Here is a 26,943-nt window from a genome sequence, read left to right as displayed (position 1 = left end):
TAGGTAGCCATAAATAAAACTTTATTCTTTAATTTCATTTACAAGCTACCAAATAGTAGGTATCGTACACAGTGTTGAACACTTAAATGGCTGTAGTCATGGAAAGCCTCCAGACTGAACGGAAAGCTGTTGATAAAGAAAAGATAAAAGCAAAGTAACACTGTAACAGAAAGGTGGCAAAAGGTGGCAAAAATAGTGTTGCCATAATAAAATCAATCAGATTTGTAATTATACATCAGTTCTGTTTAAAACAAAGTCTGAGTGCCATGCGATTCTCAGCTTTATTGTTTGCAGTCTGATTAAAGTCTGTATAGTCATTTTGTTTTTTGCAGTTATTAAAATAAAAAAAGTTAAAAACTATAGCAGCAACAAGCAAACCCTGTGACAGGAAGGCAAGGGTTAAGAACTAAAAAGAGTTTATACAGTGTGTCTAGGGAAAGTGTGTGCAGTTTATCTTCCATCAGCAGGAGTTCGACTGAGGGACAACATGATTCGGGCAAATCGTTCACAGAGTTCATGCGTGGAATACGAAGGTAATTTCGGTGGCTCATGAAAACTTTTGATCTCCATAGAACAATCAAGCAGTTTTGGCAGAAAATCTGTCAGCTTTTCTTGAAGGTGTGCTGCAAACACAAATAATTACATTCAACTAAAGATAAGAATTATCAGATGATCTTCCTTAATATGATTTATTAACTTGCAATGATATGTAAAATAATTGGCATTTTAGGGGAAGAGACAAGACTATAAATGGCAACAGCAATGGGTACTGCTTAGTTCTTCAATAAGAAAAAGGAATTATGTAAATGTGACAATATAACAGAATATTAAAAGAGGCATGCATATTAATCACATCTAATTCTAGCTGCTTTTAATACCAACAACTCAGGTGCCTCCTAGCATTGGTTAAACTTACATTCCATTTCTTGACCAAGATAGGAACACCATCGATTTCTCATATCTTCCACAGCTAATATATCCTTCTCTTCCATTTCATCCACAAGTAATAAGGGCAAAAACGGGACAATAAACTCATTCATGATAATCAGACCATTATTTACTTCTCGATCCTCTCCAGATTCAAACAGTTCTGCAGCTTGCTCATTTAATTTCTTAATGCAATGCAAAAGAAAAAAAAAAATCAGGTTTTGCTTCCTTTTTAAAATTAAACAAAAATATCTGCATTAATGCTTATGGCAACATAAATATGTTCACAAACAGTATTAAAACAAATGGCACTAAGGAAAAACAATCTCAACTATGCTAAAACAGAGGATTCTTAGAAAAAGCTATGCACGTGACAACACCACAAACAAAAAGCAATGGAGAAAATACTGTTGCTATATTTTTAGTTCATGTTCAGCTTATATTACACATTGATGATTATTACTGCAGGAACCATTTGTTATTCTCAAGAGATTTATTTCCCCCAATTTAAAAATTTTAAAAGTACTGAAAATAATTTAAAAACTAAAAATACCAGATTCTCTGTTGTGAAAAATTTTTTAACATCTTCTCCATCAATGTCAACTGAATAAATACTATTATATTCCTTTTGATACAAAAATATAAAGATAATCTATTCACTTACTACTTCACCAAATTCTTATGGAGTACACACCATGTGCCAGAAACCTTTCTAGGCTTAAGGGCCATCTAATCACCAAGTAATTAATACAGAAAATTCTCATGGAGTTTACAATTTGGTACAAGGATCAACAAACTTTCCATAAAGGGCCAGATGGAGAATATTTTAGGCTTTAAAGGCCATATGTCTGTTGTAACTACTCAACTCTGCCACTGTAGCTCAAAGGCAGTCATATATAACATGTAAATGAATGGGCATGGTTGTGTTATTTATAAAAACAATTGGTAGGGTGAAGCACAAACCATAGTGTGCTGACCATTGATATGGTAGAATAGAGAAATCCATGCTATAACAGATAGAGACAAGAGGTAAGTAAAGAATATAAATATAACAAGCTATAATACTTAAACGTTTATTTGAATCCTTATGTTTACAGCAATATATGACTTTTAAAGCTGAATTTCAAATACAAAAATTATATATTTATGATTGCATTATGTAATTCTTATGCAATTTATCTTGATTTTGGAAAGAGGCTTTACTAAAGTTATTTTCTAGTAAGATATTTTTGTTTACTTCCTTATCAATGCCTAATAGTTTTTATACTTATTGTTATATTAATAAATATTTATAACAACAGTGTCATTTCAGCAGACAGATCATGAAAATATTTAGAAAAAGAAACTACATCAGGTACAAAAACAGATACCTATTACAATAATAATTTATTATTCTGAAAATTAATGTTAAGTTTTAGTATTACATTCACTGAATCAGAGAATATCCTGGAACAATCTTAAATATAATATGTTCAAAGTCAAGCTTGTTCATTCTCTTAAGATTCCCCAATACTAAGTGCAAAACTAGCAAGTCAGGTAGCTTTGACTCTTCCATTTGCTTCTTCCCACTTATCCATCAGTTATCACATTCCTTGATTTCATTTCCTTCACCAACTTCTACATCCTCTTCTTCATAACTACTAGACTGAAACCTCAGTTGAGGTCATTGCTCTCCTTCCCTTATCTTTCCCCCTCGAGGGTTCTTGATTTCAATCTCCTCCTTTCCAGTTCATCCTCTAGTATAATACTGTCAGAATTATTTTCTGAAAATAAGCCTGACCAAGGTTTTATAAGTCTGATCATGCCAAATCTAATCAAAGTTACACTGGCATAAATGTTAGAATGTCATGTAAGTTTCTTAAGTCTGACATCAACAGGTATTGTCAGCTTCATCACTTTCACCTAAACCCACTTGCTCATATAACCTTGCCACAGTGAATTTCGCATTTTCTGATGTGTATGATCCAGAACTTTTTATATGTACGTTTTTGGCTGGAATGTTCTTCTTCTCACTACAACGATTAAAACTCCTATTTATCCATTAAGATTCACATCAGTGTTCATATTATTTTATGATTCTTCCCAACAATTCGAGGTATATTGTTTTGAGTATTTCTCACAATGGCACTTATTCCAGAACATAACAATTATTTGTGTATGTCTTTTAGCAGACTGAGTTTTCTAAGGACAGGAAGTCTCTCTTACTCATCTTCATATCTCTTAAAATCTGACACTCAACAAACACACAATATGAAAAAACCTGAAAGGAAAACTAAAATAATCCTTGAGGTTTCATTTAGATCCCTAGGTAAAACAAATAACAAAGTGTGGCTGGTTTACCATCAAAAAATAAGAGAAACATTCTACCATTTTTTTAATGTTTCAGAGTAACCATCAAGTTTTGGTTGTATTTATATTTAAAATTAGCTTTGCTAAAATATTCCTATACAATCACGTATATTTTTATATGCTTATAAACAGCTTTATATTTTTTAAGCTAAAATACATATAATTCAGGTGCTCCTTAGATTCAAAAACCTTTGAAATTGGCATATTAAAAATATCATCCACAATGAACATAAACCATCAACAATTTAAGTTTTAAAATTCACTCAAATGCATTAAAATCAGCTGAGAGAAAAAGATAGTAAGATCACACAACCTTTTACACTCCTATTAAAAAATATTAAAGCCGTCACACGCTGAAATTAGTGTATAGTGCATATTTCTACTGAAAAAAAAAACTATTTCACCAGTAGACCTACCTAAAGTTTTTAAAGCACATTTAAACATACAGGTTCAAACTACATATCCTCTTTCGTTATCTTTGTCTATTTTTTAAAACATGAAAAAAAATAACTTAGGGTTTCTAATATAGAAGAGTGATATCAATAGCCAACTGACAATGAAATTTAATCAGAAAAAAGGCTAAAGATAGAATTTGCTGTTTTATACATAAAGATAAGTTGACTCAGAGAACATCAACAAAGTACTGCAGATATCTAGAGTTAAGTAAACTGGCACTAAAAGTTTTAACAACAGTAACATTTCAGCATATAGAGAGTAAAAATATTTGAGGTAAAGAAACTGATCACTAGGGGCAAAAAAAGGTATCATATCACAATGAATCTTTTAACATTACTCACATCAAATATACTACCACTTATAAATCTCAAAAAAAATCTATTCTTTGTTTTCTACAGTAATAATAATGATATTTCCTCATTATCTATATGGCCCTTCATCTCCCACCAAAAGAAAAAAAATCTAAATTTAGGAACATAAGCAAACATTACAGTTTAAGAATATTGATCATCTATAGCACTCACAGCCATCACAGCCCCTGTAGTCCCAGGTACTTAGAAGGCTGATTGATAAAGAAAGGAGGAATAAAAAATCAAGTGTGCTTTGCCATCTAAAGGAAATAGACCCAGTTTATAGACATCACTGAGCTTCTTACCCCATCAGAGTTTATAGTCAATCATTTATATATCATTCTAAAAAATGTGTCCAATCAACAAAAAAAGTGATAAAACACATACTGCATGTATTCAACTTACCAGTAAACATTCTCTTCTATAATGTGATATCAATTCTTCATCATGCCCTCTGTATAAGCCTTTGGACAAAAGTTCTTTGTTATTCTGATAAGCACAGATGAGGAAGAGCAAGGAATCTATATAACTTAAGAAATTAAAAAGAAATATACACATTAGTATTTCATCTTTGTAAAACAAAGTCAACTACAATTATAAAACATTTTAAGCTTGCACTTCAATTTTGATTATCTAAAACATTATAATAAAAAATATCTGATGCAAGAAATGCCTAAAAGCAACTTTTTAGCAACGTCTGAAGCAACATCCGAAGCCAGGAAATAGTTATGTCTTAAAAGTTAAAAAAAAAAGGAGCAGGGAATTTTTTCTTTTAAACTAGGAGAGGGTAGCATAATTAATGACTTCAGACACTTCTGTCTCCATTAGTATTTCTTTTCCTGATGTCTCCATTTAGGCATATTTTTCCACTTTGCCTTACCTTTCTCTCTGAAAATTTTCTAGCCCAATTATGAGATACATAGTTGTTTCCCTGAATTTCCTATAATCCTGATGCCATTCCTGTAGGTTAGAGAAAATATTGAAAACATTCAGAGTAAGATTCTAAAATCTTAATTAAACTGTTCATAAAGTAACACTGTTCTGATAACCTTTAAATTAATAGAAACAAAGTTCAAAATTAAGATAAACTATACCTAAATCAAGACTTTCCTTTCTGACACACAAGACTATTCATTAATATGGCAATAAATATAAAAGTTATTACACATTAATGAGGAATTAAACAAAATGACCTCACTAGAAGATAACAGAAATATAAGAGCAGGATAATCAATCAGGTCATCTCTCTATCTCAAAAATTCTTCAGTATAAAATCATATTATTAAAATATTATAGTACCCATATCACACTAACATAGCAGTTAAATAAAGTTATTTTTTTGAATATGAATTTAAGTTAAACACATAATACAGAATTTTAAGAACTAAAAGAACAGTGTTATAGAACAGCTTTAACCTTTTCATTTTGCCAGATGTGTAGTAAATTTGATTTTAGATGTGGTAGCTAAAGAGGTTATTCACCTGAGATAACATTGAAAGGATAAGTGCAATATACCAATCAATGCCCATTCCCCCCGTCAAATGATTATAGGTCATATAATAGGCAAACCTCAGTAATTCTAAGCTGATGCTCTATAATCCTCAAAGACAACAAAAGAAGAATTTTCTTAACTTATTTTTAAAAAATTAACTCAAGGAAAAGAACTAAAACTCAGTAAAGGATTAGGCTAAAAAAATGCTAATAATAAAGGTGTTAAAGCTTTCAAATACACATCATGATATGCAAATAAAAATAAGAAGTATGTAAATATACCAGGTATGGTGGCTCATGCCTGTAATCCCAGGACTTTGGGAGGCCAAGGCAGGAGGATTGCCTGAACACAGGAGTTCGAGACCAGCCTGGGCAAATTGGCAAGACCTCGTCTCTACAATACATCAAAAAGTTAGCCAGGTGTGGTGGTGTACCCCTGTAGTCCCAGGTACTTAGAAGGCTGAGGCGGAAGGATCACCTGAGCCCAGAAGGTTGAGGCTGTGATGGCTGTGAGCGTGCCACTACACTCCAGCCTAGGTAACAAAGTGAGAATCCAACTTGGAGAATGACAGATAGACAGACAGACAGACAGACAGACAAAGTTATTGCCAACTATATTCTTTTTAAATGTGACTATTTAATTTTAAAATTTTAATTTAATTTTAAGTTTTCAAGGCTTAATTTTCATCCCGTAGTAGATCTTAATAACAAATAATGGCAAAATTTAGCCTGCAAGTACAAAGGTAGCTTTTCTGAGGAAGGTATTCAAACTTCCATTCCAAGCTGTCATTAGAACAGCCTTAAAGTTGTGAGATGACAGACATTTTCTTAGGAGCCAGATATTAAATATTTTAAACCTGGCAAGCTTTGTCAAGTTACTCAAGTCTTGCAACTGTAGTGTGAAAGCAGTCACAGACAACAAGTAAATAAATTTTATTTGACAATAACAGGTAGTAAAAGCTGGATGTGGTCTGAGGGGCAAGGTTTGCTAACACCTGAACTTAGCAAGAGACAAAGACGTGAGACATGCAGAAACAGGTCATTTAAATACTTGTATGGTGTCGGGCTCGGTGGCTCAGCCTGTAATCCCAAGCCTTTTGGAAGCTGAGTTGAGTGGATTGCCTGAGCCCACGGGTTCGAGACCCACCTGGGCAGCGAGACCTTCACCTCTACAATAAATCAAAAAATCAGCCAGGCGTGGTAGCGTATGCCTGTAATTCCAGCTACTCGGAAGGCTGAGGAGGAAGGATCATGGGAGCCCAGCAGGCCAAGGCTGCAGGGTCTGGGAGTGGCCACTGCACTCCAGTCTGGGCGACAGAGTGAGACTCCAACTCAAAGAGAAAAAAAATAAATAAATACTTTTATGGTATAATGGCTCTACAGTTAGAAAGAATATGAGGTTTCTAAATAAAAATACGCTGAATCCAATCAGTTAAGGCAAACTAAAGGAGGGGTTGCAGAATCAAATCAAAATTAAAAATTAAGTCCCATGTACATGAATTTTGGGGACAAGAGTAGAGAGATCAATTTGACGGGTGCAAATTTAGAGCTGTTATTAGCTAAAAAATGACCTGACTTGCTCCTGATAGTTATGAGACAACCTGCCCTGATTATCCCTGGCTGCAGCGTATATATTCTGGTCAAAATTCTCTGGCCAACGTGTATCCCTCATGGGTAAATGAATTTCTTTGAGTTTCTAAGTATGTTGACTTCTACGTAGCTTTATATAGGAGCCTTTCACAATTAAAATGGATTTTTGTATATGGAGTGAAGAAGGGATCCAATTTTATTTATTTTCCAGAATCACTGATTGGAAAGTCCTTCCATGTTCACTGACTTGCTTGCTATCTCTGGCATATATCATATGTACAAAAAGGGGTGGATATGTTCCAAGATTTTCAATTCTGTTTTACTGTTTTAATTTACCTATTATTATGCTAGTATCATTATAAAGTTAAAATGATTAAGAAAGTATGTTTTGATCTCTAGTAAACTTTTCTACCTTCTATCTTCGAGAAGGTATCTAGTAGTCTGGGACCTTTGCATTTCATAAAAGTTTTCCATCAGCTTATCCATAAAACATCCTGCTAGAATTTTCACAGAATTACACTGAATCTATAAACCATTTAGTGGAGCATATTTATATAATATCAAGTTTTCCAACTTGACATCAAACATGTCCATTTATTTAGGTCTTTTTTAATTCTCCCAGTAAGTTTATGGTGTTGCCCAGAGTAGTCATGCATATCTTTTGTTAAATTTATTTCTAGATACTCTATAGTTTCTGATGCTATTGTAAGCAGCATCATTTTTATACACGTTATTTTCTAATTATTTGTTACTAGTATTAGAAAACAGAAATTGATGTTTGACAATTGATGTTTGACATAGATTTGTATGATACAAAGTTCTATTGATTCTAATAAATTTATCTATAGATTATTTGAATTTCGAGGTCAAAAAATCTGCAAATGGTGACTTTGCTACTTCTTTTTCCAATCTTCTACTTTTTACTTGTTTTTGTTGCCTGTTTTTTCCAGATCATAAACCTAAAGCTTTCAATGTTCATAACTCTATATATTTGCTGAAGTTTTGTTGTTTTGCTTTTTTTTTAATTTTTGTTTTTCGATACACACTTTAGTAGATTAAGGTAGTAAAGTTTCAGGTCAGCTAAAAATTTTCAACAATAATAAGTATTTTTCTGGATCTTTCCTCTACTCTGATAATGTGGTGAATGACACTAATTGTTTAAGGGAATCTAAAGCATTGTAACTAAGTTTGTAAATGGGACCAAACACTAATCAGGAAAACAACAGGAAAGTCCAGAAAAGCAACTTAAAATTTTCTAGATTCATAAATTTTAAAAAACATTTAAGGTTAAACTAAAAACCTTGAAGAAACAGAAATAGTAGGTGTTTGAATCTGTCAATTAAAATAAAGAATACTAATTTTAGAGCCAAAGTTGATATAGAAATAAGTTTATGCACCCAAAAAAACTCCCACGGACATGTATACAAGTGTCCATGTGTCTGCTCCCTCATACACACAGCACTGTCTCATAATGGCAACTATGTATGGAAGATACATATATACACTATATGGAGTACTCTTAACTTTCTCAAAAGTAGCTGATGAGGCAAACTGAAAGAAAAAAATGCAGCCCGCTTTCAGTGCAGTCTCGCAGTTAAGAATGTAGATTCTAGCCGGTCTCGGTGGCTCAGCCTGTAATCCCGCGCCTTTGGGAGGCTGAGGTGAGTGGATTGCCTGAGCCCATGGGTTCGAGACCCGCCTGGGCAGCGAGACCCCATCTCTATAATAAATCAAAAAATCAGCCGGGAGTGGTAGCGCATGCCTGTAATTCCGGCTACTTGGAAGGCTGAGGCGGAAGGATCGTTGGAGCCCAGCAGGTGAGGCTGCGGTGGCCGGGAGCGGCCACTGAACTCCAGTCTGGGCGACAGAGTGAGACTCCAACTCAAAAAAAAAAAAAAAGAATGTAGGTTCTATCAGTCAAATTGAAAATGTCTAGCTATGAAAACGTTAGGCATGTCACCTGCCTTCTCTTTGCCATATATTCTCACATATAAATCGGGAAATAAGAATACCATCTACCTCATAGTCTTGCTCTCTAGATTAAATCAGTTAATACATGTAAAGGAGCTTGGCATATAGCAGGTTCTTGATAAATATTCACTATTATTATGTAATTACAATATCAAAATTGATATTTAGTTGAGAACTAGTATTAGAATACAAGAGGACTGTACATGAAAATAAAAACAAAAATCTTCCTATTTCACTTTTAAACTTTTTAGTTTACATGTCATCAAAGTTAACACCAAAATTATTTGCAAAAATACTAATAGCTTGAGCATTGACTAATAGATTTACTTTTTACTTATTATCTATAATAAATTCGACCTTAGTTGTGCCAAAATGAAAAAAAAAAAATATCAAGGAACTACAGAATCCCTCAAGAAGAACATTACCTTATACTCCTCCGAGTTTACCTCTTCAGGTTTTATCATTTCCAGTTTGACTTGAGCAACTTTCATTATGTTGTGACACCTTAAAAATATACAGATTTCTAAATTAAAAGCAAAATCCACAAAAACTGAAAAATGTATGTTTCACAAAACTAAACTACCAAACACATATAGAAATGAAATCCATTGCCACCGAGCAGCACTTATTTATGGAAACAACTCCCAAATAATCTTTAGTGAAAAATGCTTTTTGGACCAATGCCGGATAATTACAAAACGATCACACAACAACTCTAATCCAAGATTTCTTATATTCACATATGGCTTTTAAATTATATTCTATTAATACAGCTTGCAAGGGGGGAAAATGAACTTTTACAAATAATCTGCATCTTTTAAGCACACTCAAGAGATATGACATCTTCTTTTCCCCCCAAATGGCATTATTCTTAAATAGTAAAAAAGAAAGAATTCAAAATGTATGTATCATTTCAGGTAAAAATGGAAGCATTCCAACGGATTTTATGATCAGAATTATTAAAAAAGAAATCCAAAACAATATATTTAGTTAATTACATGCAACTAATTTTGTCTTTCAGGTTATCAAAACATACTGATTACTTGCATTTGCGAGAGATTTTAAAATGTGATTACTCAATTAAATCTTCTCCAAATTCAACAGCATATATCCATTGGAACACAGTAAGTCCAGATAATGATAGTAATATTCAGTCATATTTCTCAACTCCTTGCAGTTCTATGTAAGAAAATAAGTGACGTCTATACTGCTACTAACAGGAATAGTAATAACAACCAACATTCACTGGACATTCAACTGTCTACCAGATACTGTTCAAAACAATTTACTTGTATTATTTCACTTAATCCTAAATTTCACAGCAGACCTTATGATAAGGCAGGAACTGATCCTAGATGCTTTGCTTCCCCTCATATTCTCCTCTGCTAGCCACTTTTAATTCAGTATTTTGAGGCATTCATAAAAGAATAATCATTTATTTCAGAATTAGAATGTAATTATAATGAACTCCAAGGGATCATAAATGTTTTTGTAAACTAAAATAACTTTTATTATCTTGGACCTTTACCTGAGCCCTAAAATTTTGTAAATGTCATTCATTTAATTAGATTAAATTTTAACTTTTTTTAAAATTAGTAATTTTATAGGACTTTAAGAAAAAATATTTTTGGGTGAACCAAATTAATTTAACCATTCTAAGTCATCTCTTTCTGTCAAAGAATGTTTAAATATTTCATTTGCATGACTAAAAACTTTTTTCCAGTGATTTAGTGACTTTGCTGGCAGTACTTGGAGATGTTTTAGACTGTCATAACTTGGGAGTTGCTACCAGCATCTAACAACTAAAGGTCAGGAATATTGTTAAACAGCCTATAATCACAGAATGGCATTAAAACAAAGAATTCTCTAAACTATCTATAGTACAAACATTGAGAAATCTGTTTTTTTTCTCTAAAATATTAAGTTCCATAAGGGCAGTGATTACTTGTTTCATAATTAAAATATTTTAAGCTAATATAAATTATTTTCAATTCAAAATTCAAAAGACCATGATTATAGACTCCAGAGAAATTACTTAGCAATTGTTCAAATTAAGTAAGGTCCAATTTTGTGCTGTATTTATTAAAATGTATGTTCATGCACATAAAAAACAAGCATTCAAAAATTACACAGAGAATCTACATAAAAACAAGAAAAATTTGAGCACATGAATTTTACATTTCAGAATACCTTTCATCAAAACTTAAATTTCTATCTCCAAATTGTTCCAGCAATGTTTTCTCAATGATTTTTTTTGGTGCCTGGTTCTGGATAAAGTAGACCACTACATGATGTAAACGATAATCTGTTTCTGGTGGGGTATCTTCTTGGGCCAACTTAACCAATCTGGAATATTCCAATTTAATTGCCTAGAAAATGCAACGAAAAGGACAATATTACAATTTTCATTCTTCTTGCATTGAAATTTTTTTTCCTTTTTTTTTTTTAGTTGGAGTCTCACTCTGTCGCCCAGACTGGAGTGCAGCGGCAGCTCCCGGCCACCGCAGTGTCGACCCGCTGGGCTCCGGCGATCCTTCGGTCCAAGCCTTCCAAGGTAGCCGGAATTACAGGCATGCGCTACCATGCCCAGCTGATTTTTTGATTATTGTAGAAATGAGTTCTCGCTGCCCAGGTGGGTCTCGAACCCGCAGGCTCAGGCAATCCACTCACCTCAGCCCCCCAAAGGTGCAGGATTACAGGCTGAGCCACCGAGCCCGGCTTTTTAAGTATTACAAACAAAACAGTACATCTAAGAACACTGTCCCATGTTACATAGGTTCAAAGGCATTTTGAATAACTGCACATAGACTCTTCCTTAACCCTTCACTATATAAGTATTCTTCTTGTTTTCACACACAGAGGTGTGCCTAAGCTTACAATGTGAGTGATTTTGTAAATTTTACAAGTCCGGCCTAAGTCTGTTCGAACACAACATGAGACAAAGATGCTAAGTTCTCCCATCCTATCTAACCCTTAAGTTGATATATACACATAGCACCCAATAATACCTGTATCTGAAAAAAACTGGCTGATTCTTAAATGCATAGTAGTAATATTACTATTTTAGGTGAATAGCTAACAAACAAGGGATGAAACATCAAGCCCCGAGGTTATAATTACCATGAAAAGAATTCCTGCCGGGCTCTGTGGCTCAGCCTGTAATCCCGCGCCTTTGGGAGGCTGAGGTGAGTGGATTGCCTGAGCCCGCGGGTTCGAGACCCGCCTGGGCTGTGAGACCTCATCTCTACAATAAATAAAAAAAAATCAGCCAGGTGTGTAGCGCATGCCTGTGATTCCGGCTACTTGGAAGGCTGAGGCGGAAGGATCGCCGGAGCCCAGCAGGTCGAGGCTGCGGTGGCCGGGAGCGGCCCCGGCACTCCAGTCTGGACGACAGAGTGAGACTCCAACTCAAAAAAAAAAGAAATTCTGACGCACCTTCCTAATAAGCAGCACATAGGATGGAAACCTTTATATAAACTTTTAAGTTCTTAAGTTATATGTTCCAACCTAAGCTCTAAATTAAAATCTGTTATTAAGGAATGCCTGTTTGTAGAATGGTCAGTCCTCAAGGACATCCTAGACCTCTGTCTTTGCTCCCCATCCACCAGCTACAGGGACATATACCAGGACAGGATTGGCGAATTGACTTCACTCACATACCAAAATATAAGAAGTATAAATGTCTGTTAACCTTTATTGATACCTTTTCAGGCTGGCTGGAGGCTTTCCCCACGACCTCAGAGAGGGCATGTAAGGTTTCACAGGCCCTAGTCAATGAGATAATTTCCCTGTTTGACTTTCCTGTCTCCCTGCAGGGTGATCATGGCATTGCCTTTACTTCTCAGATAACATAGCAAATTCCAGAGGTCTTAGGCATAGACTTTAATCTCCACACAGCTTATCATCCCCAATCATCAGGAAAAGTAGAGAAAGCTCATTCTACCCTCTAACAGTACCTAACCAAATTGTCTTTGGAATTTAAACTTGGATGGCCACAATTACTGCCTATGGCTCTTCTAAATTTCAGGGCCATTCCTAAAGGCCTTTGTTCCTCAGCCCCTTTGCATTAATGTATGGGGGACTCCTTATCTTACATCCTGGGCTGCCTACAGAGTTTCCTCCCTTGGGAAATTATCTCCCAGTCCTGGAATTAGCCAGAAAGCTTTTAAAAGACTATGCAGGTCAACAAATTCGGCCCCCAGCAAGGTCCCAGGTCCCAAGTCACATCTACAACCCAGAGACTGGGTATTTCTCAGAGACTTGCCAGGGCAAACTAAGCCCCTTCAACTACCATGGAGGGAACTCTTTAAAGTCATTTTAACTACTCCCACTGCAGCAAAACTCCTGGAGTTCCCCTTCTGGATACATCTGTCCAGACTCAGGCCAGCACCTCCTCCAGCCTCCAATGTTCCTACTATAGATCAGCCAGCTGAATCATACATTCAGAACCACTAAGTGTTCTCAAATACCTCTTCAAAAAGGTAACCTTATGAAATGCCTGTGGGACCCAACATAGCAAAGGCTGTCTAGTCAGTCATTTAATTTATAGTCATAAAATAACTTACATTCAATATTGCCGGACTCGGTGGCTCAGCCTGTAATCCCGCGCCTTTGGGAGGCTGAGGTGAGTGGATTGCTTGAGCCCACGGGTTCGAGACCCGCCTGGGCAGCGAGACCTCATCTCTACAATAAATAAAAAAATCAGCCGGGCATGGTAGCGCATGCCTGTAATTCTGGCTATTTGGAAGGCTGAGGTGGAAGGATTGCCGGAGCATAACAGGTCGAGGCTGCGGTGGCCAGGAGCGGCCACTGCACTCCAGTCTGGGCGACAGAGTGAGACTCCAACTCAAAAAACAAACAAACAAACTTACATTCAATATAAAAGACACCCTCCATTTCTAGTTTCCCTAACCTGGTCAAGAAATAATAATATACAATTTAGAGAGGCTTGTTGGAACTTTAACTAACAACTTTTTTTTTTGAGTTGGAGTCCTACTCTGTCACCCAGTCTGGAATGCAGTGGCACACTCATGGCCACCCCAGCATCGATGTTCTGGACTCCAGTGATACTTCTGCCTCAGCCTTCTATGTAGCCAGAACTATAGGTGTGTGCTACTACACCTGGCTTGCTTGCTTATTGATTGATTGATTGATTGATTGTAGAGATGAGGTCTCGCCAAGTTGCCCAGGCTGCTCTCAAACCCAGGAGGCTCAGGCATGCCACTCCCCTCAGCCTCCCAAAGTGCTGGGATTACAGGCTGAGCTACTGAGCCCAGTCAACTTCTTCTTCTTCTTTTTTTTTGAGTTAGAGTCTCACTCTGTCACTCAGGCTGGAGGGCAGTGGCACACTCCCAGACACCGCAGCCTCAACCTGCTGGGCTCAGGCGATCCTTCTGCCTCAGCCTTCCAAGTAGCTGGGACTACAGACTCGCACCAACATGCCCGGTTAATTTTTTAATTTATCATAGAGATGATGAAATGACTGAAAAATGACCAGTTTTTAAATACATAAATATAAATTTATTAGGCATAATTAACTCCACTCTGCTAAAATCTTCATTTTAAGTACTCGCAATTACCCGCTTGACAGAACTCCCCCGTATGTAACCACAACTGTTCTTGACCTCTGAACTGTAATTAAGAGCTTTTTCTTTGTAATCTCCAACCTCACTCACATCTTGTTACAAAACCCTGTTTCAAAATTAATTTCACAAGAAAGTACCTGGCCAATGGTCAGCTAGTAAACAGAAAAACCACAAACCCCTTCCCTAGTTTTCTATTCCTTTCTGGTATGTAACCTTTAGCCATCTTAATAGCAGAAGCTATATGTTTTTTTCAAGCTGCATTGCATATAAAAACCCTCTGCTTGCTTTGTTGGAGGCCGAGAGTTTTCAATGGTTCTTGACTCTCTTGGTTGCCATGTCTGATTAAAGAAATCTTCAGAATCTGAAGTTCTGTGTGTTGGCAACTTATTTCTCACATTTCAGTCATAACATTTGATGGCCCCAGCAAGAATTATATTTTATAATTGCCAACTATGGGTGGTGGCATTACTCCACCTCTCCCCCAGTCCAGCGAGGCATTAAAGGGAGATTAATCAGGGTCCCATAACCACTCAACTGTTCCAGGGAACTGGAACAACTGCTGATCACCTTGGAAGAGGTTGAGTCTGTCTGCACTCTCCAGAGAGGTAAGAGTCTGTTTAATCCATTCCTTCTGTTTATGGCCATAATTCTGTTGGGGAAGTCGGAGCCTGATGAGGCCACTCTTTAGTCTCTGTTCGTTGACCCAAGACGTTGGTAGAACAGTGTTTCGGTTTAATATTCCTGTTTGAATACCGTCTTGATTTTTGTATGTTTATATAGTGGTTTCTGGATATTTGTCATCCTTGGTCCCTTTCCTTTCTTAGTTCAATTGCTGTTCTCTTTACTATATTGCTTGCCAGAGCTGTGCCTATGGACTGGTCATTCATAGCCAGAGTTTTGCTGGCTGCTGCATACCTCCTTATTGTTACCAGTTTTATTCTTATCAGGTGTCTTTTGTAATTTATGGGTGTTTTTTGGACAACATGGGGCAGAAGTCTTCCAAGTCCTCCAGTCCCCTGAATGCATGTTAAATAATTTCTCTGTTGCATTTGTGGAGGAATATGGGGTCCATCTTTCAAAGAGCAGGCACTGTACCCTCTGTGAAATTGGTTGGCCTATGTTTGCTGTTAATGGCCCTCTGCTGGATCTCTAGATGTACTGTTACCTGAGCCATCTGGAGAATTGTTGCTGGTATGGGGGCCCTCCCTACCCAGATAAGTTCCCTATATTGACCATTGGTTATCTCTAGTCAAGAATTCCTCACCTTGGGTTGGAACTTGTGTTTTGGAAAAGCGAATAAGGCCATCAGGCACTTTGGAGCCATCAGGTACTTTGAGGATGCAGTTTAAAGGGGCCTGACAAAGGAAATCCTCCACAGTCTTCAAAGTCAAGATCCCTGCTGTCTGAAAAGACAGCGCCTCATCCCCCAATTGCCTCAGTGCCCCTGTCAGAAGGGTTATTCCCTGTTTTCCCTCCATCAATGGAGGAACCCCTTGAGGAGTTAATCGCCCTCACTTGTAACCCACCACCATATTGTCCCCAGTCCTCTCCAACCCTCATATCCGCGTCACTGGCTGCAGTGGCAGTTGCAGCTGGCCCTGAGAAGGCTGCTGGGGACTGGAGCCTGCCTCCTGTCACATCCTTTTCCCTTTCCCTTTTGCTGGGTCAATGCCTTTGGCTACTCACCTCCAGTCTTGGACCGATCCAGCTTCACTCTTACCTCTTTGGAAGGTTCTATTGGACCGAGCCAAGCAGGCTTTCTTGGTTTATATTCCTTTCTCTACCTCAGACCTATACACTTGGAAACATCAAAATCTGGCATTCTCAGATAGGCCACAGGTACTGATTTCCTTAATGGAATCAGTTATGTGGACTCATCGCCCCACATGGGACAATTGTCAACAACTCCTTCTGACTCTTTTTCTCCTGAGGAATGAGAACAGATCTGGACTGAAGCTAGGAAATCTTTCCTGGTTTCAGCCACTGGTATGAAGGAGGAAAACCAAGAAAGGCTAAAAGAAGTTCTTCCAGCATCCTGACTGGGACCCCAATACTTTGGCAGGATCCCAGGACTTAGAAACTTATCACCAGACTCTATTAGCTGGCTTGAGGGGAGCAGCCTGAAAATCTATCAATCTTCTAAGACTACTGAGATCATTCAGGACCCTGAGGAGTCACCAGGGATGTTTCTTGAGCACCTCCAGGAGGCATTCCATACTTACACTCCCTTCAACCCCTCGGCATCTGAGAATGCTTGGGTTGTCAATTTGGCTTTTGTGGCACAGGCAGTCCCAGACAACAGGAAAAAGCTACAAAAGCTTGAGGGTTTTGCAGGGATTAATATTTCTCAGTTACTTGAAGTAGCCCAAAAAGTTTTCAACAACCGTGATGCTGAGAAACAGAAACAGGCAGATCAGAAACTAGATAAAGCAGCAAAGTGGCAAACAAAAATATTACTTCTTGTTATCCAGGCTTCGCAGCCCAGTTTGAAGCCATCCTATAAACAGAAAGGGGAAACCAAAAAAGGGCAAAAGGAGACTGGACAAATTCAACTGTCCAAGAACCAATGTGTCTATTGTAAGAAATTAGGTCACTGGGTAAAGGATTGCCCTTGTCACCCAAAGACAGAAAAGCCTAAGTCAGTTCTGGTTCTGCCCTCCACTGGGGAAATTGGAAATGAATTGGACTGAGGAGGCCAGGACTCTCTTTCCTTAGGCCCCCAAGAGTCCATGGTAACCACTGCTATAGGGGGCCACCCCATCCAACTCCTAGTGGACACTGGGGTGGAAATGTTGGTCCTAAAATCACCATTAGGGCTTATGTCTGATAAACAGATATTTGTTCAAGGAGCAACAGGCACAGTCACTAATTGCAAGTTCACCTCCAACCAGATGGTCGACTTAGGCCAAAGACGAGTCACACACTTGTTCTCGATTGCCCCTGACTGCCTATTCCCCCTTATGGGCCAAGATCTGCTTCGAAAATTGAAGGTTACCTGATGAGACTAAGATGTATGTTCCCACTGACACTGCCTATCAAATGTTATTGACTGTTCCACTCTCTGAGGAATATCTTCTAGCTTCTTTAGAATCCCCAACAAGCCTACTTCTGCAGTTACAACAGGAATTTCCTTCAGTATGGGCAGAGACCAACCCACTGGGACTAGCAAAACACCACCTTCCTGTCATGGTAAGTCTGCTAGCATCTGCCACTCCTGTTCGTATTCATCAATATCCCATGAGTTTGCAGGTTTGGAAGGGAATTACTCCCTGTATTCAAAGACCTTGAGCTGTTGGTATCCTGATGCCCTGGCAATCTGCCTGGAACATTCTGTTCCTGCCAATTGAAAAGCCAGGAACATCTGATTACCAGCCTGTCCAGGATTTAAGGGAGATTAATAAGTGGGTTGAAACAATCCATCCTACAGTTCCCAACCTGTGCACATTGCTCAACCTGCTTCCTCCTCAACACTGTACTGGACTTGAAAAATGCTTTCTTTTCAATTCCCCTCTCTCCAGTCAGTCAGCTCATTATTCCCTTTGAATGGACAGATCCGGACTCAGTAGATACTAGTCAACTAACTTGGACTCAGTTGCCACAAGGATACAAGAACTCTCCAACTCTTTTTGGGGAGGCCTTGCAACAGATTTGTCAGGGTTCTGTGTCCAACATTCTGAATGTACTCCGCTCTAGTATGTAGATGACCTCTTACTTGCAGGTGCAGGCCTGGACACTTGTTTACAAGGTACTAAGGCTCTCTTACAGTTCCTTCAAGATATGGGCTACTGTGTGTTGGCAAAGCACGCACAGCTCTGCTCAACTGAAGTTTTATACCTGGGATAGCAGCTAAAAGAAGGTAAATGAGCCCTGACTTCGGCCCCCCAAAAAACCTTTCTCCAAATTCCTGCCAACCACCAGGAAACAGGTACGCGAATTCCTAAGGGTGGCAGGGTATTGTCGACTGTGGATTCCAGGATTTGCTGAAATTTACCAAGCCCCTATATATGGCCACAGCAGGAGATCAGCCCCTGAACTGGACTACTACTGAGGAATAGGCGTTCCAGCAATCAAAAATGGCTTTAAACCAAGCCCTGGCTCTGGCCCTTTCAGATGTTACCAAGCCTTTCCATCTGTTCATGAACAACACGGAATTGCAAAAGGGGTCCTTACCCAGACTCTCGGACTATGGAGGCGGCCAGTGGCCTATTTGTCAAAAAGACCGGACTCAGTGGCCTCTGGCTGACCTTCTTGTCTCCGGGCCATTGCAGCCACGGCCATACTAGTCAAGGAGGCAGATAAACTAACTTGTGGACACAATCTGGTTTTAACTGTTCCCCATGCTGTTGGGACTCTACTCAGGGGAGCCTCTGGCCGCTGGATGTCAAATACCCACATCACTCAGTACTAAAGCCTCCTCCTTGACCAACCTAGACTAACTTTCTCTCCTATACAATGCCTTAATCTGGCTACCCTGCTCCCCGATAATAACCCAGAAGAGCCAGTGCATGACTGTGAAGACGTGATGGACATCTCTCAGGCTAGCTGCCCTGACCTTCGGGATACCCCCTTGAGTCAGGCTGATGCTGTCCTATTCATGGATGGCAGCCACTTGATAAAAGGAGTTTGCAAGGCTGGTGCTGTGGTGACCATGGCTCATGATGTAATTTGGTCAGTCTTTACCCAACGGCATGTCAGCTCAAAAGGCTGAGTTAATTGTTTTGACTCAGGCCCTGTGCAGGGGAGCCGGGAAATGGATAAACATCTTTACTGACAGCTGATATGCCTTTTCTTTTTTTTTTTTTTTAATCAATCAGTATTTTTTATTATGGTTTTGTGGGGTACAGTTAAGGGTTAGGTGTACAATTACATTTCATTCAGGCACCCTGTTGATAAGAGGTGTTTTCCCATCCCCAGACAGATATTTGCTACTGTTCATCCCATCCCCCTCCCCCCCATATGCCTTTTCTAATCTCCATGTCCATACTATGATTTACAAGGAACAGGGACTCCTGACGGCTGCAGGCAAGACTACCAAAAACAAAGAGGAGATTTTAGCCCTTTTTGAGGCTATATGGCTCCCCAAAGAGGTTACTGTCATGCATTGCAGGGGACACCAGAAGTCAGATACTCCAGAGGCAATTGGGAACTGCCTGGCAGACCAGGCAGCTTGGGAAGCTGCAGAGCTCCCATTTGAACCTCTAACTATTCTGCTGACTAAGACTTCTTCAGTCTCTTCTCTCCCACAGTTTGTCTTCAAGAAGAAGACAAACAAGTGGAGTGGATGGGAACTCACAAAGACCCCACTGGATGGTGGGTCAAGGACTCTAAAATTATCCTACCTGAGACTCTTGGATACACTCTGGTAAAACAATTATATTCTGTCACCCATTTGGGTAGCACCAAATTGACTGAACTGATAAACCGGTTTTATCAATAACTTAAAATATATGACCGAGAAGACAGCTGCAAGATGCCTAGGCTGCATCCAGTCAATGCAAAGCAAGGACCAAAGCCTACTATTAGCACCAGGGCCTGAGAATTAGCCCTGGAGAGAAATGGGAGGTAGATCTTACTGACATAAAACCTACCCATGCAGGATACAATTATCTACTAGTGTTTATAGATACTTTTCCTGGATGGATGGAGGCCTTTGACACTAGAAATGAAACTGCTCTGACGGTTGCAACACTTTTATTAAATGAAATAATTCCTAGCTGGGCTCGGTGGCTCAGCCTGTAATCCTGCACCTTTGGGAGGCTGAGGTGAGTGGATTGCCTGAGCCTGCGGGTTTGAGACCTGCCTGGGCAGCGAGACCTCATCTCTACAATAAATAAAAAAATTAGCCGGGTGTGGTAGCGCACACCTGTAATTCCAGCCACTCGGAAGGCTGAGGCAGAAGGATCACCAGAACCCAGCAGGTCGAGGCTGCGGTGGCTGGGAGTGTGGTGGCCACTGCACTCCAGTCTGGGTGACAGAGTGAGACTCCAACTCAAAAAAAAAAAGAAAGAAAGAATTCCTAGATTTGGGCTACCCCTCTCTGTTGGCTCTGACAATGGTCCCCCTTTCACCTCGTCCATAATACAGCTGGTTAGTAAGGCACTAAACATTAACTGGAAATTGCATTGTGTTTACCGACCGCAGAGCTCTGGACAGGTCAAACACGTGAACTGAATTTTAAAATCTACTTGGACTAAATTAATGATAGAGACCAGTGAAAAATGGTGAAATCTTTTGCCTCTGGCCCTCCTTCCGACCTGGTGCACCCCCTACAAGGCTGGATTTACTCCATTTGAAATCACATTTGGTAAACCTCCTCCCTTATTGCCCTGGTTACAGGATCCCATACTTGAAGAAATTACTAATCAATCTCTATTCAAGTATCTTCAGTCCCTCCAACAGGTCCAGGCTGCTGTCCACTCCAACATCTGTGCCGTTCTGCCAACCCCATTGTCTACACCATGTCATTCATTTCAGCCTGAACAACTGGTCTATGTCGAAAGGTTCCAGAAAGAAGGACTAGCCCCAGCCTGGAAGAGGCCCTACATTGTCATCCTCACCACCCTGATGGCACTCAAAGTTGATGGAATACTGGCCTGGATTCATTACTCGTGAGTCAAGAGGACCGGGTTCGACGACCTCGATGATTACACTTCACCCTCGGATATTTGAACTGTACAGAAAGACCCTAACAGCCCTCTCAAAATCACTCTCCGAGTTCAGCATCCTACACTGACCAGAGATGGACCGGAACTGGCCACCACAAGCTAAGACTCTTTTGTTTTTGTTCTGGTATTCCTTGACCTACGCACTCAAGGGTGGGGCTCAACATCCCACCTAGTACTCCTTTACCCTTACACAGGGAGGAACCACATTAGATACTAAAGAATGGTCCACTGGCCAGCCCCTCAACTCAGTCTTATTCAAGACTTATTAGATTTGTCAGGCCAAAGGGGAAGCAGAGCTAATAATATCCCAACCAAAAAATATTGTGAACCAGGGGCCCCCTTGAAAGGAAAGGGTTGCTCTCTTTATATGGATCTAAGAGACATAGATTCTATATATGTCCAGGACAGCCCACTAACAGTCTTTGTAATCAGGCAAGTCAATTCTTCTGTCCAGGATGGGAATGTGTTACTATCGCTTCTTATCCCAAAGGACCAAATGACACATCCACTGTTGTTACATGGTGGGATCCCCGAGGAAACCATCCCAGCTATTCCCCAATTTATATAAAAATCAACAATCCCTCCCTCCTTTCCTGGGATATGGGATTCACCTGGGGCATACAAATTTATTTAAATGAATATGACTCAGGAGTTCTTTTCACATCCAATGATAAATGATTCTCCACCAAACCCAAAAAGGGCCATCCAGAATTGGACAATTAACCAGACCTAACGACCCCTTATTTAGCTACCATCAGCTACCCAAACCTCCATTAGCATCCAAAGGTTTACCATCCCCTAAAGAAGCCCCCAAAAGTCAACCACTCAGCCTTTTTCCTATGTTAACCCACCTACACCTCTGCTTAATATCACCCCACCAGATTGTTGGTTATGTCTAAAGGCCAAACCCTCTTACTATGTAGGCCTAGGAATCGAGACCTCAATCATCCCATGCCACCAGGAACATGAAAAAACTACATGTAAAAATTCTCAGAAAATAATTCATGGCACCCTCAGGGATGTAACTGGAAAGGCCTCCTGTTTGCAAACTGTAAATTTCAATTTAACAGCCTCTCCATTTGCTGAGATCTGTAACTCGTCTCTTATAATATCTATGTCTGACTCTACAACCTATATGGCTCCAGCTGACACTTGGCTTGCTTGTCATACAGGCCTAACAACCTGTGTAACCACCGAAATGGTAGCTAATAAGCCAACCCTATGTGTAACTGTTCAAGTGTTACCTCAAGTATATGTCTATAGTGGTCCCGAAGGATCCCTGCTATTAAATCCCCCTGGTCTCCCATTGCCTCACCAAAAATGAGCTGTCCCGTTCCTTGTGCCAACCTTAATTGGGTTAAGCATAGTTGGAACTGCAGCACTCAGCACCGCAGCTTTAGTTCACAGAGAAATAGGGTGGGCCAATCTAGCATGAGATATCAGCTTGGACCTAAAATATATGCAGTACGCCATAGACCAGCTCCATGACCAAGTAGATTCCCTTGCAGAAGTTGTCCTCCAGAATCACTGAAGCTTAGACCTGATCTTTTTATCCCAAGGAGGACTTTGTGCTGCTCTCAGGGAGACCTGTTGTTTTTATGCCAATAAATCAGGCATTATCAAAGATACCCTCTGTAAAGTCAAAGAAAGCATAGACAAAAAAACCTAGATAATAATAAATCTTGGTTCCACTCTATGTTTAATAGGACCCTGTGTACTTAATTGGATTATCTGTTTTGTTCAGCAATACATTAATTCTGTAAAGCTTATGTATGTCAGGACCCACTATAGTCCTTTGTCAATAACTGATGAGTCAACAATTTAACTCATGCACAAGTAAAAGGAAGGAATAAAATGACTGAAAAATGACCTGTTTTTAAATATATAAATAGAAGTTTGTTAGGCATAAGTAACTCCATTCTGCTAAAATCTTCATTTTAAGTACTCGTAGTTACCCACTTGACATGACTCCCTGCCATATGTAACCACAACTGTTCTTGACCCCTGAACTGTAATTAAGAGCTTTTTTTTTTTAAATTCCCAACCTCACTTACATCTTGTTACAAAATCCAGTTTCAAAATTAATTTTGCAAGAAAGTACCTGGCCAATGGCCAGCTAAGTAAACAGAAAAACTACAAACCCCTTCCCTAGTTTTCTGTTCCTTTCTGGTATGTAACCTTTAGCTATCATAATAGCAGAAACTGTGTTTTTTTCAAGCTGCAATGTATTTAAAAACCCTCTGCTTGCTTTGCTGGGGGCCGAGAGTTTTCAATGGCTCTTGCCTCTCTTGGTCGCCATGTCTGATTAAAGAAATCTTTAGAATCTGAAGTTCTGTGTTGGCAATTTATTTCTTATACTCTGGTCATAACAGTGGGGTCTCACCAAGTTGCCCAGGTGTTGGGAAGCGGCCACGGAGGCCCACTGAGCATTAGGGATCAGGAAGGGCCGTTGACCCAGAGACCACTAGGATGCGTTCGGGAGCTCTTGACCCCATTTTCTCCTCCTTTCTACTTAGCACTATAACCAGACTAAGCTCCTGTAAGCTCAAAACATAAAAACTCTGAGACTGGGACAAACACAAGCTAACTTTAGAAGCTCATTGCTCCCATTCTTCCACAAACTGCAGTTTTGGCTTTCACACAACTTACAGTTCAAACTCAGGTCACATCTAAAGAGACTTAGTATTGGTCACAAGCTTCTGGGTCGTGATTTTAGGATTTATTGAAGTTGAGTAAGGTGTAAATTGTAGAATATAGTTTTAGAAATATAAGTTTAGACAGCCATTTTGTTGAAAGAATGCAGGTAGCCCACTGTGAACTTTGGACTGGGCCACATTCTGAACATTCTGGGATGGGTCGCTTTAGGTTGTAAAGTAAGTATTTAAGTTTCTATAGAATCATTCAATTTGGTATTAGTATAAATCAGCATAGAATAAAAAAGTTTTATAGGATAGGTCAGTCACGGATTAAGGTTAAAGTCTGTTATGGGATTTTCTTCCTCATACCTGAAAGAACATCTGGTGGGTGGGGGATGCCCCTCACGCACCTGGCTTTGTGTTCATGTGAAAGACATGTGAGACTGACTGTGCAAAATTTGGGGATAAAAGACCTGTTGTAATTCCCAATAAATGGCTTCTGCACTAGACAGGGGTACAGCTTCTTTCTTTCTTTCTCTTTCTCTCTTTCTCACAATCACTGACACCATTTCCACCTTTGGGAATCTCTGGACTCTGCGGGAGCTGGACTCCGGCACCCAGGCTGGTCTTGAACCTGAGTGTCCAGGGAGTCCTCTCACCTCTGTCTCCCAAAGTGCTGGGATTATAGGTGTGAGCCACTGTACCTGGCCTCTTTTTTTTTTGAGTTGGAATCTCACTTTGTCTCCCAGGCTGGAGTGCAGTGGCACGTTCACAGCCACCATAGACTCAACCTGCTGGGCTCAGATGATCTTTCTACCTTACCCTTACACGTAGCTGAAACTACAGGCATGTGCCACCACATCCAGCTAATTTTTTGATTTATTGTAGAGACAAGATCTCACCAAGTTGCCCAGGCTGGTCTTGAACCCACGAGCTCAGACAATCCTCTCACCTTCACTAACAACTTCTAAACCCCCATTGTCTTTAATGTCTCTATCTCCAGATTTCTCATAGCACAAGAAGTTGCAGATAGACTGCGCAGTTGGGAACATTTCCCCCTCCCAATGGACCATGGAGTAATCAAACTGAGAATAAGGGTGAACACCCTTGTCCAGCATAAGTTCCACAGGTGTCTTATTCATCATAGTTACGATAACTCTAGGTCAAACACTTCAGCTTGCTGATGAGAGATTAATTTTTGATTCCTTTACTCTGCACCATGGTAATAATACTCCTACCCCATATCTCCTAGAGGACCCTCTATTCCCTGGACCCTTGCTGTCACTATCAGCCCTCCAATGTGGCAGCATTCCAAGATGTAAGGGTGAATTTGTACTCTACCTTCCCACCTGGTACCTGGGCCCAACCAGATTCTCCAAAAATCCTTGGTATTTTTAAAATTAGCACCTATGCTAAACGTGAAAAATTGTTGTTGATTACCTCTATGGGTGCCACGGTGTCAGGCATTCATACCCCAACAGTAGCAGAGGACCAATTCCCAACAAGAACCAGCTCCATGTTTCAGCCTGTAATCCCAGCATTTTGGGAGGCCAAGGCAAGTGGATTGCCTGAGCCCATGGGTTTGAGACCAGCCCAGGCAACTTGGTCAGATCTTGCCTCTACACTAAATAAAAAATGAGCTGGTTGTGGTAGTGTGTGCCTGTAGTTCTGTCTACGTGGGAGAATGAAGCGGAAGGATCACCAGAGCCCAGCAGGTTGACGCCAGGGTGATGGTGAGTGTGCCACTGCACTCCAGTCTGAGCGACGGAGTGAGACTCCAACTCAAAAAAAAAAAAAAAAGAACCAATGGCACTGACTCCCTAGGAGTATACTCTCTCCTAAAGTTTAATCAAACTATACACTTCCTCACTGGCTCGGTTATACTCGCAAATTACAGTGGCCAACTTATAGCAGCCAATTGGCTGCCCTGTGGGAGCACTGGGTTACTGCGAGAACTGCTCCACTAGGCACTTAAACTTAAAAGGCATCACAACTGAACTGGCAATTTTACCTCTAACTGTGGAAAAATTCTACTTTGGTCACAGGATTTTTGCTAGATCAGTTATAAGGGCCAGATAGGTTCTTATGGTGGGTACTCAATTAGCTAGAATTAGCATTTATGACTACATTTTCCTTAATATATCGAGATCACTACATGGCTGAATGTATTGCCTGAGCATTAAGCCTGCTTAACCAGAAGGAAGGAGAAATTAAGCAGTTCTCCCTGGTCAATCGCATAGCGTTAAACTTTTTTTTTTTTTTTTTTGAGTTGTAGTCTCACTCTGTCGCCCAAACTGGAGTTCTGGTCTCGAAGCCACGGGCTCAGGCAATCCTCTCATCTCAACTTTCCAAAGTGCTGGGATTACAGGCTGCGCCACTGAGCCGGCCATGGAGGGAAATTTAACTGGTCCCAACTTTTCAATTAATGGTTTAGCATAATAATCTCTAAGAAACTTTCAAGTTCCTTGTCCAAGGCGGAAGGTCAAAGATCACCCTTAGCTGGCTGAAGCCATAGAAATGATAATAAGATCACCTTTTTGCTAAAGGTGCCTGTGGATTGCGTCTGACACATCTCTTGCAGTAAAAACCCCTTCCCAGCTGGGCTCGATGGCTCAGCCTGTAATCCTGCGCCTTGGGAGGCTGAGGTGAGTGGATTGCCTGAGCCCGTGCGTTCAAGACCCACCTGGGCGACTTGGTAAGACCTCATCTCTACAATAAATCAAAAAATTAGCTGGGCATAGTAGCGTGTACCTGTAGTTCCAGCTACTTGAAAGGCTGAGGCGGAAGGATCTCTGGAGCCCAGCAGGTCGACGCTGCGGTGGCCGGGAGTGGCCACTGCACTCCAGTCTGGGTGACAGAGTGAGACTCCAACTCAAAAAAAAATTAAAGACAGAAAGAAATAAATAATTAAAAAAAAAGATTT

At 39.8% G+C, this 26,943-nt stretch overlaps 1 protein-coding gene across 1 annotated transcript; it reads right to left on the bottom strand.

Moving 5' to 3' along the window:
* Positions 1-25,165, bottom strand: LOC103275905 (ubiquitin carboxyl-terminal hydrolase 25-like). The gene is made up of 9 exons (XM_008073305.1): positions 24,973-25,165; positions 15,984-16,163; positions 14,714-14,811; positions 11,325-11,503; positions 9,560-9,638; positions 4,963-5,042; positions 4,488-4,611; positions 917-1,112; positions 1-623 (listed from the first exon to the last, which is right to left on the bottom strand). Exons 1-9 carry the CDS (start codon positions 25,163-25,165, stop codon positions 451-453), a joined length of 1,302 nt encoding a protein of 433 aa, XP_008071496.1. The 3' UTR covers positions 1-450.
* Positions 25,166-26,943: the final 1,778 nt, after the last annotated feature.

This window comes from Carlito syrichta, unplaced genomic scaffold, assembly GCF_000164805.1.
Source record: "Carlito syrichta isolate Samal-C Ts95f unplaced genomic scaffold, Tarsius_syrichta-2.0.1 Scaffold315817, whole genome shotgun sequence".
Lineage (NCBI taxonomy): Eukaryota > Metazoa > Chordata > Mammalia > Primates > Tarsiidae > Carlito > Carlito syrichta.
The sequence above is the reverse complement of the archived record's forward strand: the minus strand, read 5'-3'. Positions and strand labels throughout refer to the sequence as shown.

Coding starts and splice junctions, on each gene's coding strand:
- LOC103275905 (XM_008073305.1), bottom strand. CDS start 25,165: ATGATGAATAAGACACCTGTGGAACTTATGCTGGACAAGGGTGTTCAC. Junction 16,164..24,972: donor TTTAGAAGTTGTTAGTGAAG/GTGAGAGGATTG, acceptor CCCTTCTGACAG/GGGCACTGAGGCAATTGGGG. Junction 5,043..9,559: donor TAAACTCGGAGGAGTATAAG/GTAATGTTCTTC, acceptor TCTAACCTACAG/GAATGGCATCAGGATTATAG.